Source organism: Pteropus alecto, unplaced genomic scaffold (assembly GCF_000325575.1).
Source record: "Pteropus alecto unplaced genomic scaffold, ASM32557v1 scaffold179, whole genome shotgun sequence".
NCBI classification, from domain to species: Eukaryota; Metazoa; Chordata; class Mammalia; order Chiroptera; family Pteropodidae; genus Pteropus; species Pteropus alecto.
The window spans coordinates 910,781-928,719 of NW_006442112.1; the positions used below are offsets into that span (position 1 = coordinate 910,781).

General features: G+C 37.9%; 1 protein-coding gene across 1 annotated transcript; it reads right to left on the reverse strand.

Annotated features, from left to right (window-relative positions):
• Positions 1-3,640: 3,640 nt before the first annotated feature.
• Positions 3,641-17,932, reverse strand: TNMD (tenomodulin). Its single transcript, XM_006920706.1, has 7 exons — positions 17,921-17,932; positions 17,626-17,757; positions 9,057-9,197; positions 8,753-8,854; positions 5,861-6,014; positions 4,327-4,493; positions 3,641-4,016 (listed from the first exon to the last, which is right to left on the reverse strand). The coding sequence occupies exons 3-7, from the start codon at positions 9,186-9,188 to the stop codon at positions 3,807-3,809; spliced, it is 765 nt and encodes a 254-aa protein (XP_006920768.1). The 5' UTR covers positions 9,189-9,197; positions 17,626-17,757; positions 17,921-17,932; the 3' UTR covers positions 3,641-3,806.
• Positions 17,933-17,939: the final 7 nt, after the last annotated feature.

Sequence of the window (17,939 nt, forward strand, 5' to 3'; positions counted from 1 at the left end):
GGACTTTGGAATGAGCCACAGATAATATTTCTTGTGCGTACATTCATACCTGGTTTTTAATATGGAGCTACTTTTCTTTCTCGTTAGGGAACAGCATCTTGTCAGCAAAATTATGCCCCAGAGTGAAACTTCTTTAGAAAAGGAAAGCAAAATGAAATCATTTTTAAGGGTATAAATAAAATAGATCCATGCATTTCCTGACAGCCTGAATGAGAAAGTCCATATTTATCTCAGTAAGCTTTCAGCGTTAGACTTTAGGAGCCGAAGTGACAGTTTTGGGCTCAGTCAGACAGTGAGCCTTATATATAAAGATTCAAAATAGATTTATTTTGCCCCTAGTCCTGCCAAAGGGCCATTTTAGGTGTGCAGGAAAGGCGCTGAGAACACTAATGCATAGTGTCCTTATGCTGAGTGGGAGCGATGGATGGCTTTGCCTCACCTGAGTTTTTTAATTGGAATTTAGATCCCCAAAGAATCTTAAAGGTAAAATACTTCTTGTGATTTTGTCTTTTTGTCTTTTTTATACATGGGATCATTGAAAATTGAGAAGAAAATGCAAAAAGCCTGTATTTGTATAATGGAAATAGATAATTGAGCTGTGGACAATCATCTCTGCTTTTGATCATTCTGGAATTAAAGGAATTCTTCATACTTATAGAAGTAGACTATGCCAAGAGATAAGGAATACTGAAATGAATTTAAGTAAGATAAGAACTTTTATCCCAAATTTTAACAGAACTCAAGGTCAACTTTTTGTTATAATATTCCGAAGAGCCTTGTAGTTGTGCCCTTTTAAAATCACCTCTTTTTCCTCTACATTCTTCTCTCTCTCCTTTCTCATTGCCTTCGATTAAAAAAAAAATTAAAGACCACATATAATTTCAATACTGTGATAAGTTCTGGACAAAGCAAAATGGGAGAGCATATGGAATCTCTTTTAGAACTTGCAAGTTAAATTTGTATGTAAATGGTAAGTGCTCTGAGTAATATACTAACTTATACAGGCATGGAATGAAGTAGAGAAGATTTAGTTTTCATGTTTAGGTAAGAGGAAAATGACATTTTTTAATCTCTTCAAATTAGTGAGAGAAAACTCTGTAATGGAAATAGTATGACTGCACAAATAGAGCATGAAGCTAATGTCCCTGAGATAAACAGAGGGGATGGGTAGAGCAATAGGAGGAGAGAAGGGATATGAGATGTTAGTTAAGGGTGGTTTGAGGAAGGACTATTTGAATGCAAGTTAGGCTTGATCTTTAATGTTGCAAGTAGCTATTACAGACTTTCAGGAAAGGAAATGGCATTCATAAAATCTATAGGTGAAAAATAAACTGTATGTAATAGTATTCATTCTACCTTCAGTCTACAGCCTGAGAACTTCAGCAGGGAGGAGGTTGTAACAGCTGTGCTAAGAAATAATATGTGGCCTTGACCATAGGCATGATTGAGGGGTGGTTTAGGAGAACAAAATGGAAATATTTGGCATAAGACAAGTGGAAGACAGAGATACATTAGAATTATTATAAGATCTCTGACTTGAGAGATCAAAGTGACTTTGGTGTCTTTACTTGTGATGGAGAGGCTGAATTTGGGGAAGGGTGGTGGAAGAAAGAGAGGCAGCTCTAGCTTCAGTGGAGTAGGCCTGAATGTAATGCAAGGCATGATGCAAGGAGTCTGCACAGGATTCCAAAAAGGGGCAAAATCTATGACAGGCGAGTGAAATCACACTTTTTCATTTTCCAGCCTGGCCTGGGCCTATATGAAGTGACAGACTAATGTGTTTCAGTTTGTTTGTTTGCTGTTTTGGTTTGCTTTTTTTTTAAGTGTGAGATAATTTGAATGCTTCTTTAAGCATGTCCTTATATTTTCTTCAAACTCCTGGTCTGCCTCATTAAGAGGATTACACTTTCGTGTATATATCATGCCATCTAGTTAGTTGTTGTGTATAAGCTTCTGTACTTGGGCTTATATATTTTGGGTGTCTTTTTTTTCCTTTGGAAATAATGAGTATACCTTCTACTTCATTTATACCTCCCATAGAGCATAGTAAATATAGTACAATACAGACTGCATAAAATTGAGCATCTCAGGAATTTAAAATTATTGGTGATCTTAACAACCAGTACTAAAAATGAATAATTTACTAAAAAAAATAATAAAGAATATCGTAAATGCCATACAATCTCAAATTAATTTCATATATTTTACATTTTTCTGTATCAACTATAAGTTAATACCTGTTGTGTTCACTGAAGTACTCCAATGTTCTCCAATGCCTTCTAAATCATTAATAACAAGAAAATATTTTCAGTGATGTTGCATTGTTAGATATGTTTTATTCTACTCTCATTCTGTGAAAATTTGTAATCAACTATAGTGTGCATGCTAATTTTCAATGAATGATTGGCTAATCTTAACTCACTGTCGAGAGAATCCATTTCTATTCGCTTCCTCAACTGAATGGGGGAAAATGACTCCTGGCTCACAGGTATCTTGGTGAAGATTTTACTCTTTGAAAGTGCTTTTCTGATGGAAAATGCCAGACAGATACTTTCACACCACAATAACTTTGAAGTTGAGCAATGAAGGGGCTATCTTCAAACGAAACTGAAAGGAATGACAGATAGTCAAACAGAAATTTCGAAACTAAAATTGGCTGGGACATTAAGGTTAACATTACTGTCTAACTACTTTTCTTCTCCCCTTTGCCCTTTTTCCCTCATTTAAGCAAAATATCAGGTGATCAGGAACTAGGCCTTACCCCTCCTTTTAAGAAAGTGGCATACTGGCATGGCATAGGGAATGCAGTTAGCATTAATACATTTAGCTAGGTGGAAAACCAGAGGAGAGAAGGAACAATTAGGGGGATCATTTTATAAACTATACAAATGACTAACCAATGTACTATATACTTGAAACTAATTAAAATAAATAAATTAATTTAAAAAAAAGCCACGGGGGTGGAGGAAAAAGTGACATACTGCTAGTTCTTTATGGTTTTGGAAGACAAAAAATCCCATTTGACTCCTCACCTCAGTAATTTTCTATAAGGCCCGTTTCTCTGAATAATATTTATGGGTTTATCTTTTCCAAGCAATTACCTTGGAAAGTTATGCAACCAGACATTGATCTAAAGAGAAGTCAGATCTGAAGGTTATGAAGTATTGAATTTGTTGAAAGTTGAGTTCCTGTTCACAGGAAGAGAACCTGGGACCACCCCTCTTTTTTTTTTTTTTTTTAGGTTAGCTTTTTCCTTTGCTGAGTCTGAGCACTTTGAATATTTTAGTGTTGGCCTGCTGTGACTCACAACCCATCCAGCAGCTTGATAGATGCTTAAGCAAGTCTACAGCATGTCTCTCACATAATTAAATATTGGAGCTATGCACAAAAGGACAAATTTTTATGCACTAGTTATGGGAATATTTTATCATCAGCCCCTCATTTCTACTTTCTCAATATAGCACAGTAAAATATGATATTTGAGAATTCTTGTGCTTTGCCTTTTACTCCTCCCCAAACCTGATGAAATGCAGGTTTCCAGCGTTGTCATTCATGTTAGACAGTTCTGCTCCATCTCAGATGCAGAAAATATTTTTAGCAAACACTTATCCAGTGTGTTCAGCAACAATCAGGCCATTGATGATGATGTAGAAGTTTATTAGAACATGAGACAGGAATTACCTACAAGTAATTCTATAGTACTGGCTACCAGGAGCCAAATGCCTCATAGGTGGAAATTCATTGGATAGCATGCATTTATTATATATTGGCTGCCAGAAATTTAAGCAATGAGCTCAAACTTGCTATTAGACCCTTCCCAGCATGCGGGCCACCCACCAGTTGCAAGGCATGATGACACGACAGATAACCCGCCCTCCTTGGTAGCAGTAGGGATATGGGTAGTAACCTAGTAAAGGTTCGCAGACGCGGCGGCAGTAGCGGTTGCCTCGACGGCAGTAAATACAACAATAACCTCTCTCATCCAGCATGGGATCAAAGTCTATTCCATTTTCAGTCTGAAAGAAGAAGAAGTCAGTGTTGGAGGGAGAGGTTCACTAGGAAGAGGTTCACCCAGCAGGGGAAGATTATAAGACTATACGAGTTGGGGACTGGTGAGAAATTTACCCTGATTGTGGAGATAACCTCAATAGAGATCAAGATAGGTTTTGAATGAGCCTCCTGGGTATTCCAAGTTTCTTAAATATTTTTGTTGTTGTTGTTAAAACAATGACTATTCTTCTTTCAATGACTTTGATCTGAGGGGTAGTGAGTTTTTTGAGGACTCTTTGTTTTTCCTCTAACAGGAATAACAGAAACATAACTCACATAGTCATTTATTGGAAGTTCTTCCTCACTTGCTTGTCTGGCTTGACGGGTCTTCTCCATTTTCTCTTGAGGGACTACCCACTGCTCGTTTTGTTCAATGTTTTTTTTTCGGTTGGTAGGAAAGTGAAGATCTTCACCATCCTCCTCAAAGTCTTGTAACTCTGAAACTAAGGTAATCAATACAAAGTTGGGATGCAACTGTTTTGCAAATGTTTATGAAAGAAGTATGTGGGGCAATAGCATTTTGGGGTAGAGATTTTCCTTGTGTTTTCTCATTGCCATCATTTAGGTATGCATGTACCACTTTTCCAAGCTCTTTCAGGTGATATTTTAAGGAGCTTTTCCAAAACAAATCTATTATTCCTATGTACGCAGACCTCTTCTTTGCTCATTCAGCATCAAACACTTACTGCTTTGCCTTATTAGCATACTAAATTAAAAACTGAGGACAGGGGACCTTTGTGTCTTCCACAATGATTTTCCCCGTGGTAAGTACTCAAATATTTTTTGGCTGCTTGATTTGATTTGGTGCCCTCTGTACTCCTCCTTTTTCCTTTCTCTTTCCTGTCTTAATTTTTTAAAACTTTCTATTTAGAAATAATCTTAGATTCACAGAAGAGATGCAAAGATGGTACAGAGTCCCTGTACACACTTCATCCAGTTTCCCCTAATGTTAACATCTTACATAACTATAATACAATGATCAAAACTAAGAAATCAATATTGGTAGAATACTATTAACTAACCGACAGACTTTATTCAGATGTCATTATTTCTACTAATGTCCTTTTGAAAACGAATACTGAAGCAGAAGTTTTAGTGTCCAAACCAGGACACAACATTGCATTTAGTTGCCTTTTTAAGGCCGAAGAATGCCAGTACATTCCTGTATTGTTTAGAGTGGCCTCTCTTGGGTAATATGGCAATCTATGCTGCTCAGAGTGACAGAGGCCAGGTTCTATGTTAGCTGAGCAGAATAAGATGTCCAGAGACCTTTGTCTTCTCTGTGGGCTGACTAGAAGTTGAGAGCTGAACTCTTCTACTCCAGACCTCTAGCCCTCAATTACTTTTATAGTGATTCCTAAAACAACCACAAAGACAATTGCATTTCAGTGACTGTTCTATCTTCTGGGGAGAATGTGGCCATTTGACATAGAATATCTTTCTTGAGACAACAGAACATTGTTTTGGCTTTTTCCTCTGGTCTTGGGTTGGGCATACAGTGGTTTGAGCAATAGTCTGGTATCCTGACTGCAGTGAATATAGATGTGCAAAAAAAGACAGATTAGCTTTTTGCTATCACTGGTCACATTAGGGTGGTGTTGCCTTTGCTGGGATATTTAAAAGCCTGTCAGCATTAATTTATCTGATTTATAACTTGGCTGTGAAAAACTCCCTCCTCACTGGCAGTCAGCATACACAGTTTCATCTAAGAAGATATGAGTGGATCATTTGTTTTCCTATAAATGTAGTTGCTGAGTGCTGAGAACCTGTTACCGACTTTGGGAAAAGGAGGGAGAAGATGAGGCCATACCTGCTATTAGAGTGGGATTGATCCAATACATGGTCACATTATCACAAATCTCCAGAATTTTAGAATTTTTAAGGAAGTCTCGGTTTTCAATAGGCTTTTCTGCTGGGACCCAAATCACTGACTGCTCAAAGAAAGTTGTGGTAATTTCTTCATTCTGAGAGAATAAAGTAGGGTGAAGATAGGCAGAGACATTAATAAAATGAGTGAGACATTATGGACTACTGAAAGAAAAAAAAAAGCTATATTTTGAGTCTGAATGAAAATTTCAATCCTAGGGATGCTGGTAAACTAGCTCTGTGCCTTGCATACAGAAGGTGCCCTTGGGAGAGTTAACAACCCATCCCTCTTTCTGCTCACTGAAACAGGAGCCTTCTCTGCTACCATTTCACTTAAACTCAGGAAGACTCTCCATAATTATCTGGGCCTCCCACTGAACCATATAAGTTTTAATTTGGCCTTCTGGAATCCTGAGTGATTTACGTTTGTTTTCTCTCTTTTAAATGGGTACCATGAGCGCTTCCCTTGTTTTAGATTTGCAACTAGGATTCCAAGCAGGATTTGGTCTCAAACCAACAAAACAAAACAAACAAACAAAACCAAACAAACTGCTATATTCTAAATTGATGAGATCAATGAAATAGCAACCAAACCTAATATTTTGGCTTTACAAGATTTGCCTGTTAATGGTTGCTAGGTGTAGTACAAAAGATGTCGTTTTTGTTTTAACGTCAAGTCTCCGGCTTGTGACCTCACTGGCCTTACCATTATTTTACTCCTTTCATTCCAGATGCTTAGAATTTGTCTCACAGAGTGTTTTTCTTTAGGTAGTATTTCTTATATTGTCAAGAACGCAGCCTTCTCTTCAGTTTCTAGTATCGGAAGTAGATAACATGTGTACCTAGTTCTTACTCATTTGTCTTTTGGGCATCGACATTTTTTCCGTTACTCTTAATAATGCTTTTCCTTTTCTCTTTTGTCTCTTTCAAGCTTTATGATTTCGGTGTTTTCATTTTTTCCCTGAAATCTGGCTTTGTATAATTTTACCTTAGTCATTTAAAACTCTCAAGTCTTAGCTCCTTTGCCCTTGAGTCTATAAAAACATTGGGAAGCATTGAAAGGAATTGTATAAAACGAGGTTGATATGCCCACTAGCTTTGTTAACAAAATCTGGGCTGTTTCTGTACCCACTCTGCATGTTTAACACTCACAAATCATGGATATAGTGGTGAGAGAAATATAGAATAAGAGGATTTTTGTCACTCAGGACTACAAATTTACCTCATAAAAAATCTGTAGCCTGAATATAAAAAAATAGTTTTTTTCTTGAAGATAAAATAATTTTGCTATCATGAAATGAATACTTGTGATATTAAAAACGTCTGGCAAAAATAACTGAAGAATAAATTAGAGACAAAATAAGACATTATGGGCCTTTGCCTTCATTTATTTATTTTTCAGAAAATAAATCCTGTTGTGTCAGTTTGAACTATCATTGCTGGCTGGCCCTACTCAAATGTTATTTTCTATAAAATGAAGCATATGATACTGAGTATAGTACCTTTCTATCCTATTCATTTTCCTTTCATTTTACCCTTGTCTCCTATAGTAATTCTAATATCCTGGAAATTTTTCTGTTCCTCAGATGCATCTAACTTATGCTTATTTGAAAAAAAATCTCCAAAAATGTTCACTGACATAGACCTTGAGAGCAGAATAGCTTCTTTGGGGAAATTCTAGTGATAAGGGTATGTGACTTCTCTGGCCATGAGGAGACTAGTAGCATGCCTGTGGGAGTCAATGACAACTCTGACACTTGGGTAAAAGAAAGGAAAAAGTACTCCTCACCCCACTTCACCCCCCAAAAAACAAGGAAAGAAAAAAATATAAATGTGTAGATGAGAATTAAGATGGTGAGAGTTGGGTAGGAGAAAAGTAAAAAAGAACAGGGAAGAGAGAAGAAAAAAAAAGAAGTATTTATAGTATATAGAGAGACCACTATGCCATTGTCATAATCTCATTTTAGTTAAACTCTAAAACAAACCAAACAAATATTTGTTTCTTCCTGGCTATAATGTAGGTATGCTGTCACAACATGGCCTTAGCTAAGATTTACCTTCTTCCTCCACTGATAGCAACATCCTGTAATGGCAGATAGAACAAGAGGGAAAAAAAATAAGAGCCTCAGGGACTTTATTGATGGCTGTATTTTAGGCAATAATCCTCCATCTCCCACTAGGCTTTCAGGGGTCATTCATTGATTGCACCAGTACCCAAGGTTACTTCACTCTGGCCTAGCAGTGTGTTTTCAGAGAAATTGTAGTACACTGTAGTTCTCACCTTCTTTGCTTTTACCTTTCCTAGTGAGATTAAATGTGGATTATTACACTAGCAGTCCAGCATAAAATGTTAAAGTGAATGAACTGAAATCTTTTAAATAAGTGAATGTTACAGTGTGACAAAAGTGACAAGGATCCCTGGTGTCCTTTGAACTTCTAATTTTAGGACTTTATCTTAGAAAGAGTTGATTTTGTTCTACTGCTCACCTCTCTTACTAGAAATCTTTACTTTTGGAGCAAAGGTACATAATGTTAATGGCTACCCAGGTATAAAAGTACAGTGTTGCACTTAATAGCATGAACTTATTTTTTTTGAAAGGCCTGAGTTCAAGATCCCAACTCGCTTCTCTCTAGCTGTGTGATCTTGGGCAAGTCACTTTTCAGTTCTGAGTCCAAGTTTCTTCACCTGAAAATGGGGATAATAATAGTATCTATCTATTATTATAGGGTCCGAGTGAGAATCAGATGAGAGTAAAACATTTAGCACAATGTCTGGCACATAGTTAGCACACAATGATAAACAATGGCTTTTACTACCACTATTATTCTTACATACCTCATCTATTTCCTCTTCTGGTTCAGAAAATTCAGGAATCATTTTGATCTGAGTTTTGATGAAGCATTTTTGAAGACCTACAAAGTAGATGCCAGTGTATCCCTATAAAACAGACAAAAAAAAAAAGACCCTCCTGAAATAGACACAATTTGAGTTCCACGATCTGTCAGGGCCTTAGGCTGGCAAAATTTGAATTCTAAGGGAAAACTTTGTCTCACAAATTGAGGCTATAGGCTATTTTTAACTCAGCTAAACATTTTAATATGTTAAGTAGGAAGTCTTAGAGGGTAAATATCTAGCTTACATTTTTAAAGTCATGTACTTCCAATGTTTCATCAGTGCCATTTCCACTTCTGAATATTTCGGTTCTGGTCACAGGATCAATTTCCATGTAAATCTTCTTCTTTTCTCCGTTGCTATAGAAAGTGTGTTCCATGTCATATGTCTGGGAGAAGAGAGGAAAACAAGCTCTGTGTGTCTCTTTATAAGACACTTTAATTGGGTAATATCTGGGGCACCTTCTCTTTCTAGAGCTTTTGTAGTGAGGTACCATCTTGGCAGCTTGCCATTGGGAATTCTCTGAGACTTGAGATTAAAGTGAGATGCTTTTTGGAGTTGGAGCTGATATGGGGCTCCCTTTGGAGCCAATATTTTGTATTCAACCCAAGTTGCTGAACTAATTATTAGGAATTCCAACAGTGTTCTTGGTAGCTTTGGCTAAATAGCAAATCTGCTTGTAAAGTGTTTCCCCCTTGTGCTGAGCAGAGGGATCACCTAAAACCTATGCTGCTTCTTTATACTACCACTTGCCTTTCCAAGTGCTCAGTGGGCACTCTCTCATTCCCCCATGAAATTCACTAGGGTTGAGAAAGAGATATGAATACATTTAGAATGCTTAGCTATTGCTCTTTATCTCCTTATCTCTCCAGGGATTTAATATTGCCTCCATAGTCTTTTTAGAATCTGAAGACCATTCTCGTTGTCCAATATTAAGTAATAATAACTTTCTCTTTTAGAGGCTAATCAACCCCACTCAGTTTATTCCTGAGTTCTGTTTTCCAAACCGATTCAGTTGACTTCAAGTTCTCCAGATTCTCCTGTATAGAGTAGTCAAGAACTGTGTCAAGTACCCTGCACTAATATGGAGCTTCCCAAGAAGAGTGCCTTGAAAGACTGCTTATCAGATTATTCTTGAGTGGTTGAAATGAATCCCCAGACTCTCTCTCGCCCTCTAAAAGAGACACTTCTCTTCCTAAGGACCAAGAGGACCAGTCCTACAGAGTGTGCCATTTTGGTAGTAAGCCCATTACCTATAACTGAGGACATTTTTATAGAAAGAAGGAAATAACATGCCTAAAAGAATTTGCTGTCACAAACCAGGCCAGACATAATGGTGCCATGTGAAAGTCTCTTATTCAAGTCGTTAGGCCTTCGGCTATCAAGTTTCTTCATACTTATTTTTCCTTACAAAAAAAATTCGGTAAACTAAAAACCTGAAAAAGCAAGTTACCTACAGAGCCAATGTTGCTTTCAAATGATACGATTCCCAGTGGCAGCCTTTTAAATCTTGTACCGGTTTAGATTGTTTTTTAATGTCTGCTTGTGTCTGTGACTGAATGTTAGTTTAACCTGGTCAAATTTTCCCCAACTCAAGTAGAAAAACAAGTTGGAAGGGTCTGTAGAAACCATGTTACTTCAAGCATGAAGTCTATGTAGTTGTTGAATAGAAGAACAATAGAAAATGTTTTTTACCTCTTAGTAGCCCTATAGTGCCTTGAACAATGGTCAGGGCTTAAATATTTATTAAATAAGTTTTTCCTACCCATGGCAATTTCTCATTTTCTTAAAGAGAGATTTTGAGCATTGACAAGATTTTTTAAGAGACTGTATTTTAAAAGGGAAAAGAAAACAGTATTTAGAACCTTTCTAGCAACTGCGGAGTTAACTCAGGAACTCTGGCCTGGTTTGTAACAAGTAGCAAATTCTTTTAGGCTTCTTATTTGCTTCTAGTTATAAATATGTCCTCAGTTCCAGCTTTGCAGCCAGCTTGAGAAACTTCTACCAATGGCAACAAATTGAGCTCTTAGTTGGCCTGACCTAAGAAGAGGAAAGAGGCATGTGTTTCAGACCCGGTCTTGTCAGATCTCCCAAAAGGGGAGAATTTCTTTAGAAATATTATCCACTAGTCATTCGGGGTGGGTGTGGGTATTTGTTTCATCAGTAGCACTACTGATGGCTTATTGCATGGAAAAATGAGGTTAGCGACTAGGGGATGTTGGAAGGCTGCCTACCTGGGCAAAAGAGGACATACAGGCTGTATTTTCAATCACTGGTAGATAACTATGGAACCATACTGGTGACATTTAGAATTTCAGTGTACTTCTGTGGAATGAGTTTTCCTGCACTATTGGCAATGCACTTCACTTGGACACATTGCTAGATGAAAACTATTGGAAATTGCCAAGCCTAGCAGATCTTGATTATTTTCAACACTCCTTCAAAGAGTTTTGTTTTGTTTCGTTGGTCCATTCTGACTGTATTCATTGATCAGCTTGTTGGCTTTTTGTTAGCAATGGAGGATTGCTAAAGAGCTTGGAATCAGAATGACTTCATTTATGTGTGAATCCTGGGTCGGGGAGCTATATATTCACCCAGATGGAATTCCACTATCAAAGGTGCCTTTTGGAACAGACTGTCCTTTGTCTAGGAAGATGATGCTGGTGGCTCACTTTGGATGTTTGGGGATGAGTTTGATCAAATCCAGACATACTGTCTCGCCTGGGTCTCTGTGGAGAACGTTGTCTGGGTAATGGCTATGCAATCCTCATAGCCCATATGAAGACTGAGCTCATGCCTTTGGCCTCAAAAGTACTTTTCTCTCTACTAAGCTCACTGGCTCAGGGGCTGAGGATCTTTCTGGAGATGAAGAAATAAATGTTTTTGTCTAAAGCAGAAACAGGATGCTAGCCTGAGAGAGGTGTGAGAGGGCTCTTAGTAGCTCATCTCAGACTGTTCCCAACTCAGCTTTATTCCAGGAAGGCTAGTGAAAAGACAGAGTATGATGAAGAAAGTTAATTTTTGGTGTTTCTAGATTCTCTTTTCTGTTTTTTTTCATATTCTGTTTACTTTGTATCCTCTTAGTCCTTCCCCCTCTTCCCATCTCCCTTTAACTCTTTGTCTCCTGTCTAGACATCTAGGAATCTTGTGGTGCTTCAGGTACCTTATGTCAAAGAAAAAAAAATCAATCTGACAAATGATTTCACTCTAAGTTGTGAGTGATGGGTATTAGTTTTTTTTTTTTTAAATGAGTGCAATATTTAACTTAAAGGAATGAATTATTAATGGTGGATTTCAAGCACAATGGCACCAGGAATAGGAAATATTTTGCAGACAAGGGTATCTTCCCAGCACTATTCAAATGCTTTCCTACTCCACACACACATAAGGCTGGTCTTAACTATAAGAACCAGCACACTAGAGTGGAACAAGGAAGTCAATGGATTGAAATACGACTCAGAAGTGGAATGAGATAAGTACGTATTTTAGTGGAAGCAATGAGAGATGTCAGAAGACCACACTGACAGAATATGGAAAGAACATAAGCTCATTTCTCTTCCCTGTCCAGGAATTCTTTCCTCAGTCTCCTTAAATCCTCCACTCAGGCAGTAAATGAGCCCTAACATTCCCCTTTCGCAGTTTCCCCTGTTTTCTTGCCTCGATTTGTGACAATCTCTGATATCAGAAAAAGAAAGATTTTTATAAAGAGTAAAGCTGCCTTAGACCTCAGTGTGATGGTTCTGTTTGGGGGCAGTGAGCGGGGAGCAAGTAGCTTTAGCCTGTCCTGGAAGCGATTTGAGGACATTTGGCTTAGGTTTGTTTTTTGAAGCTTGTGAAAAACAAGCTGCTCTTCTTTCCACCTTCATCCTTTACTGTCTGTTTATGAGGTATACTCTCCAAAGGTGAAATACATGCTCAGAATACTTGGCTAGATGGTGTTAGGCTGGAAGGAAAGGAAGGGAATGCATTGTACCATATTATTATCAACCTAGCCTGTGGGAATTAAAGGGCCTCTGGGTATATCTTTACCAACATAGAGCAGACAGATTGTTTCTAATGCAAAACTGGACTTCTGCATCTTCAATCACCAGTTCTCAGCCCTGAAAAAAATTGGCATAAGCAGCACAGACATTCCTCTTTTTCAACAAGAAAAAAAAACAAAACATTAAAACATTTCTTTCATCTACAGACTTAAGCTGGCGAGTTTTTCCCTACTCACCCCCTCCCCTACCGACCCATTTTTTTTAAATGCAGCTGAAAAATAGTGGAAAGAATCTTCAGACCAGGTTCTAGTCCTAGCTTCAACTTTGCCATTTACAATTTGTGTGACTTTGGGCAAATCACCAAATGTCTCTGAAGGCTCAGTCCTCATTTTTATCTCTCACTCCTTGCCAGATACAATGTTGAGTAGCTGACAAAATCAGTTCTGCTCAGATTGGGCTGCCACATGTCATGTTGGCCAGTGGACTGCCATTACTTATTGACCACATGAGTTACTTTCCCCTTATAGCTCCAATCGTACACTTAGCCACTAAAGGAAAGCTCCCTTTAAAGACCCAGGCTTCCATTGCTGGTGCCACATGAGTTACTCAGCAAATTCTATCTTAGGAGAATAAAGGGACTGAATAAGAATGTTCGCATAGTAGCCAGAGTCCTGCTCTACATAATTGGAGCAGTCCTGAGTGGTTCAGAACAAGAGCTGACCCAGCAAAAGTTGCTATACAAGAGTGGACTTTGGTTTGGGAGAAAAATAAAAAAAAAATGTTTGAGAGAAAAATAAAAAAATGAAGAGGAGTCTTTTCTTTTAAAATGCTGATGTGGCACGATCTGATGAAGCTCAGTCCCTCTGCTAAAGAGATTCCAGCTACAACTCCAACTTTTTCCTTGAGGGTCTGGATGCTTCCCCAGACCCACATTTCACCCACCAAACTGCTGTGTAGAAAATACCAAGGAACCTGGGGAGGAAAGTTGTATCTCTTGTGTGTCTAGAAGAGGAGTGAAGAAAGTTGGTCTTTGGCCAATGCTAGCATTAGAGAAATAGGCACATGAAAGCTGGCAGAAATAGGCAGACTTAGCAAGAAGGTGGTTTTTTTTTTCTGAGCAAAAGACTTTTGGCCTAGAATAATATTAAGCTCACAATCCTGAGTGAGACTGTTTAATGGCTGTCAGCAGTTGAGTTGGGTAGGGAGGGCAGAAGGATGCCCACTTATCCATATCACTTCTCATCTCATGTAGGTAGTATGTAGAAATTGAGGGGACATCTCCAGGAATCTGTTGATTGCTTTGTGGGTCTTAGAACTTATGGTTTCCAAACAGCCCTAAAGTTGCCAGGAAATTCCTAGATATTTCAGGAAGAGCATCATTTCATTTATTTATTTTATTATTCTTCTGCTTCATTCTACAAAAGATTGAAAGGAATAGACTACAAGGTCTGTGCTGCATCTAAAAACTGTTAGTTTAAGGTCTGATATTTTCTGACTCATTTTCTCCATGTTGGATTAATTAGCTGGGGAGTCAGCTTCTAATTGTTTCAAGTTAAATGTGTAATGCAAGGAGTTTTAAGCAAGAATATTTCTTCAGGGAATCTGCTTCCAAGATCCCTGGGAAGTCACTTCTTGGAAGTAAAACCTTGTTGCGAACTTCTATCAAAATCTCTGGAATTGAGTAGGTCCCCTCTCCTTGGTTAAGAAAGCTGAATACAGAGCTGAACGATTGGCTTTCATTCAGCTCAAGTGGCTCCTATATGTGGTTGTGGGTTAGGGGGCCTGTATGCCTGTAAGAGAGTGCAATAGCTCACCCAGACTTAGTCTTCCTTGTTTCACTTTATTTTGATCTCTTTCTCTCTCTGGTGTGTGTGTGTGTGTGTCTGCGTGTGCATGCATGTGCGCAATTCACATGTGCTCATGCCTGAGGTGCATGAGGAGAGGGTATCAAACATAACTAATTTCCCTTTTGGGATCAAGAATTGGGATCTTTTGTACACACTAGGGTGGGAGATAATGGAAGGAGGGGGAGGACTTACTGGCTTGGAAATGTCAACACCAGACGTGGGAAGTTAAATAAACACTGTTTATTTTAAACAGATGTTGAAAAACAAGATAAAAAGGAGGTGTGGTGGAGGTCAGAGGAGCAAACACTAAGAGCTTTAGAGGAAGCCCAAGGACAGCAAATAAGTCGCTACCACCCATAAGCACAACAGCATCAACAGTTCTCTCCACCAAGGGCCCAAGTCCCCATAGGTCCCACAGGCCTATAAAGAGAAGTCCAGAAGAGCCTGAGATTTAATCTGCTAACTTGTTTCCCTGCTAGGTCATAGTCTAAAGGCAGGGAGCGGGGAGTCTTTAATTCGTGCAAGTTTCCTGGATCCTTTTCCTCTGTAAATCTTCTTCCAAGACTAATCTGACTACTCCTCTTTTCTCAGGATTCATAAAGTCAGCTCTTAGGCAGGCTTATTGGCAGTATTAGCTAATAATTAGACCAAGTATATTAGACCATAGATGGCTTCTTGAGCTCTTTGGGAATTGAAGGCAGTGTTAGACTGAGTGAAGCATCTAAATCTCTAGCTGGTTCCTTAGATTGCAATGGATCCAGACTGGTCTTGTGGCGAAGGCCAAGACTTAAATATTAAAGATAATAAATTGCAACTTCCCATTGGAATGGAGAACAAACAACCTTTGTTCAAGGTAGAAAAACTCGCCTCAGGACATGTATTGTCTTTTACCAGGTTACTTCATAATAACTTTGTTCATTTCTGAGAATTCTTTTGCTGAAAAAGATTTGATTCTTTATAAACTTCATTCAGTAGCATACATCACCTCTTCTGCACATGCACTGACTAGGTTTCATTTTTGGTTTGAGGAATCACAAGATTATTTCTCATAAGCCATCAAAAAAGAGAACTGGAGTGAGAAGCAAAGATTGTATAACATAGAAGCAGAGAGAGGTCCATGGGCACTAGTGAGTTTGGCACCTTGCAAAATAAATGCAAGTTCCCCACCTAGTCAATTATGGTTGCATGGAGGCAAATAGCATTGTAAGTTTAGAAAAACACATAAACTCTTTCAGAATAGCATTGTCAATACCAATGGCTACAGCAAAACAAGAAAGGCTATTTGGTCCCATGTTTATGTATGTACGTATGGGTGGTCAAAAGGGCTAGTTACCTACTGTACTCAGTTAAGTACATTATGACCATGGAGAACAAAAGGGTTGATTGTCTTTTAACTCATCTTTAACTGCCAAAAGGGATCCAAGATTCAACTGCAGGGCAACATATCACCTTGTGAATTAGCTAAGGGGTAGGAAAATTGGATTGGAATACATTTTGATACTCTTGTTCATTTGCTGCTTCCTTCCTGATCTGGATTGCTTTGCCCTCCTTGATAGCCTGAATGCAAGTGGTTTCTCTAGAAAGACTTGTGAATAGTAAGTAGTTTCAAAGCAAGGAGCAATGAGAGAGTGCTGTTGTGAGAACAAGAGCGAGAGTGAGAGCAAAGGCTAAATGTATGCATTGAGTGATGCCTGAAATTCTTTTTGGAACAAGGTATAAGTAAAAAGGCAAACAAAGTAGGGTGATTTGTTCTTCATTCTCCTTCCTACTTAAAATAATGTAGCCTCTAGGCCTAAATGAAAGTGAGTATGGTAGCAGAGGTGAAGAATTCAAGATAGTTCTGCCTTACTTCTCTGTTTTCTTTTGGACACTTGTCCAGTTGATTTTCTATTTTCTCCCTCTTTGCCTCTCCTTCTGCATCAATCCATATTCTTTCCTCTCTGCTCCTATTGTTCCTTTGGCTCCTAATGGTCCATGCCAACCCATTTTCTTCTTGTTTCTCATTGTCCCTCCTCCATTTGTGCCTTTCCCTTTCTCCATCTGTTATTAAATAGAAATGAGCATCTTATGACAACAAACTAATAACAACAGTAACAACAACAGCAACCCATTTGCAGAGAGAAAAATGTGGCAAAGCCAGAAAACCATATTCACACCTTGTAGCTTGTATATTTATTAATTCTCTTTCAAATGAAAATTGTTAATATGAAGAGACTATGATTTTCTTTAGGTCACATCTAAACTTATCCATTGTGTGTGAGCCTGAAAGTAACAATAACAATAAGGTACACTTATACCAAGTACAACGGCCAGCCAAGTTTCACCAAATGATCCTAATAGCAGAAGCTTTCTGAGATACCTGTGATTTATGATTTTGTGTCACTTATTTCTACCCTGTGGCATCACTATCTCAGTGGGACATTGATGATTATGACTGGTGAGGAGCTGAAAAGCTTTAGTTTATTTTTTTTAAGTCATAAATAAATGTGAACTCAGGTATTAGAATTGCTCCTTCTGCAAAGAAGTTTATTGCCTGTCCTCACAGCAGATGCATTAAGTCAGAAACATAATCCTTAAAAATCCTTTGCTGCCATTTCTGGTGGTTTCTTCTTATGTGGTGGTATAATTACTTTTCCATCAGTTTCTGCCCAGATAATTGAAAGACAGATGGAAAGTATTTTATTCTTACAGTAAAAATTTGTTTCTAGGAAAAATCTTAACTCCTTAAAGCCAAGCATTTTAAAAAAATGGGTAATCCTATCATTACTAACTGAAATACAGAAAGCACATTTTTCCCATACCAAAAATAATTAGGCAAATAAAGGAGAGCAAAATCTTCATTCTTTTTTTTTTATATTACTAGGAAAAAAAAACACAAAAAAGGATTTAATGATTTTCATTTTCAGAGTAACATATATGCCAATCAGTAATTAAGTTCAATCAAATTCAAAACAGAAGCATTGGACAATAATGTTCATTTACTTACTTTTTTGGGCGTCTCCGGCCAGAAGTGCTTGCTCCCCCAAAACAGGACAATTAGAGTCAAGGTCAGGATACCAAACACCAATCCACAAATCTTAAGTGATTTACATATCTTCTTGGATTTTAAAGCTTCTGCCTAAGCAAATAACAGGAAAAAAAAAAAACACAATACACAGTAATCCTTAAAATAGCAAGCTATAATTCACTTTTGATTTCGTTTTCTAATGTTCACATTGCAAAACGATAAATCTACGAAACCATACTTCTACTCAAAAGAGAAAAAATATGAATCAACTTACATTTAGAATGTGACAGACA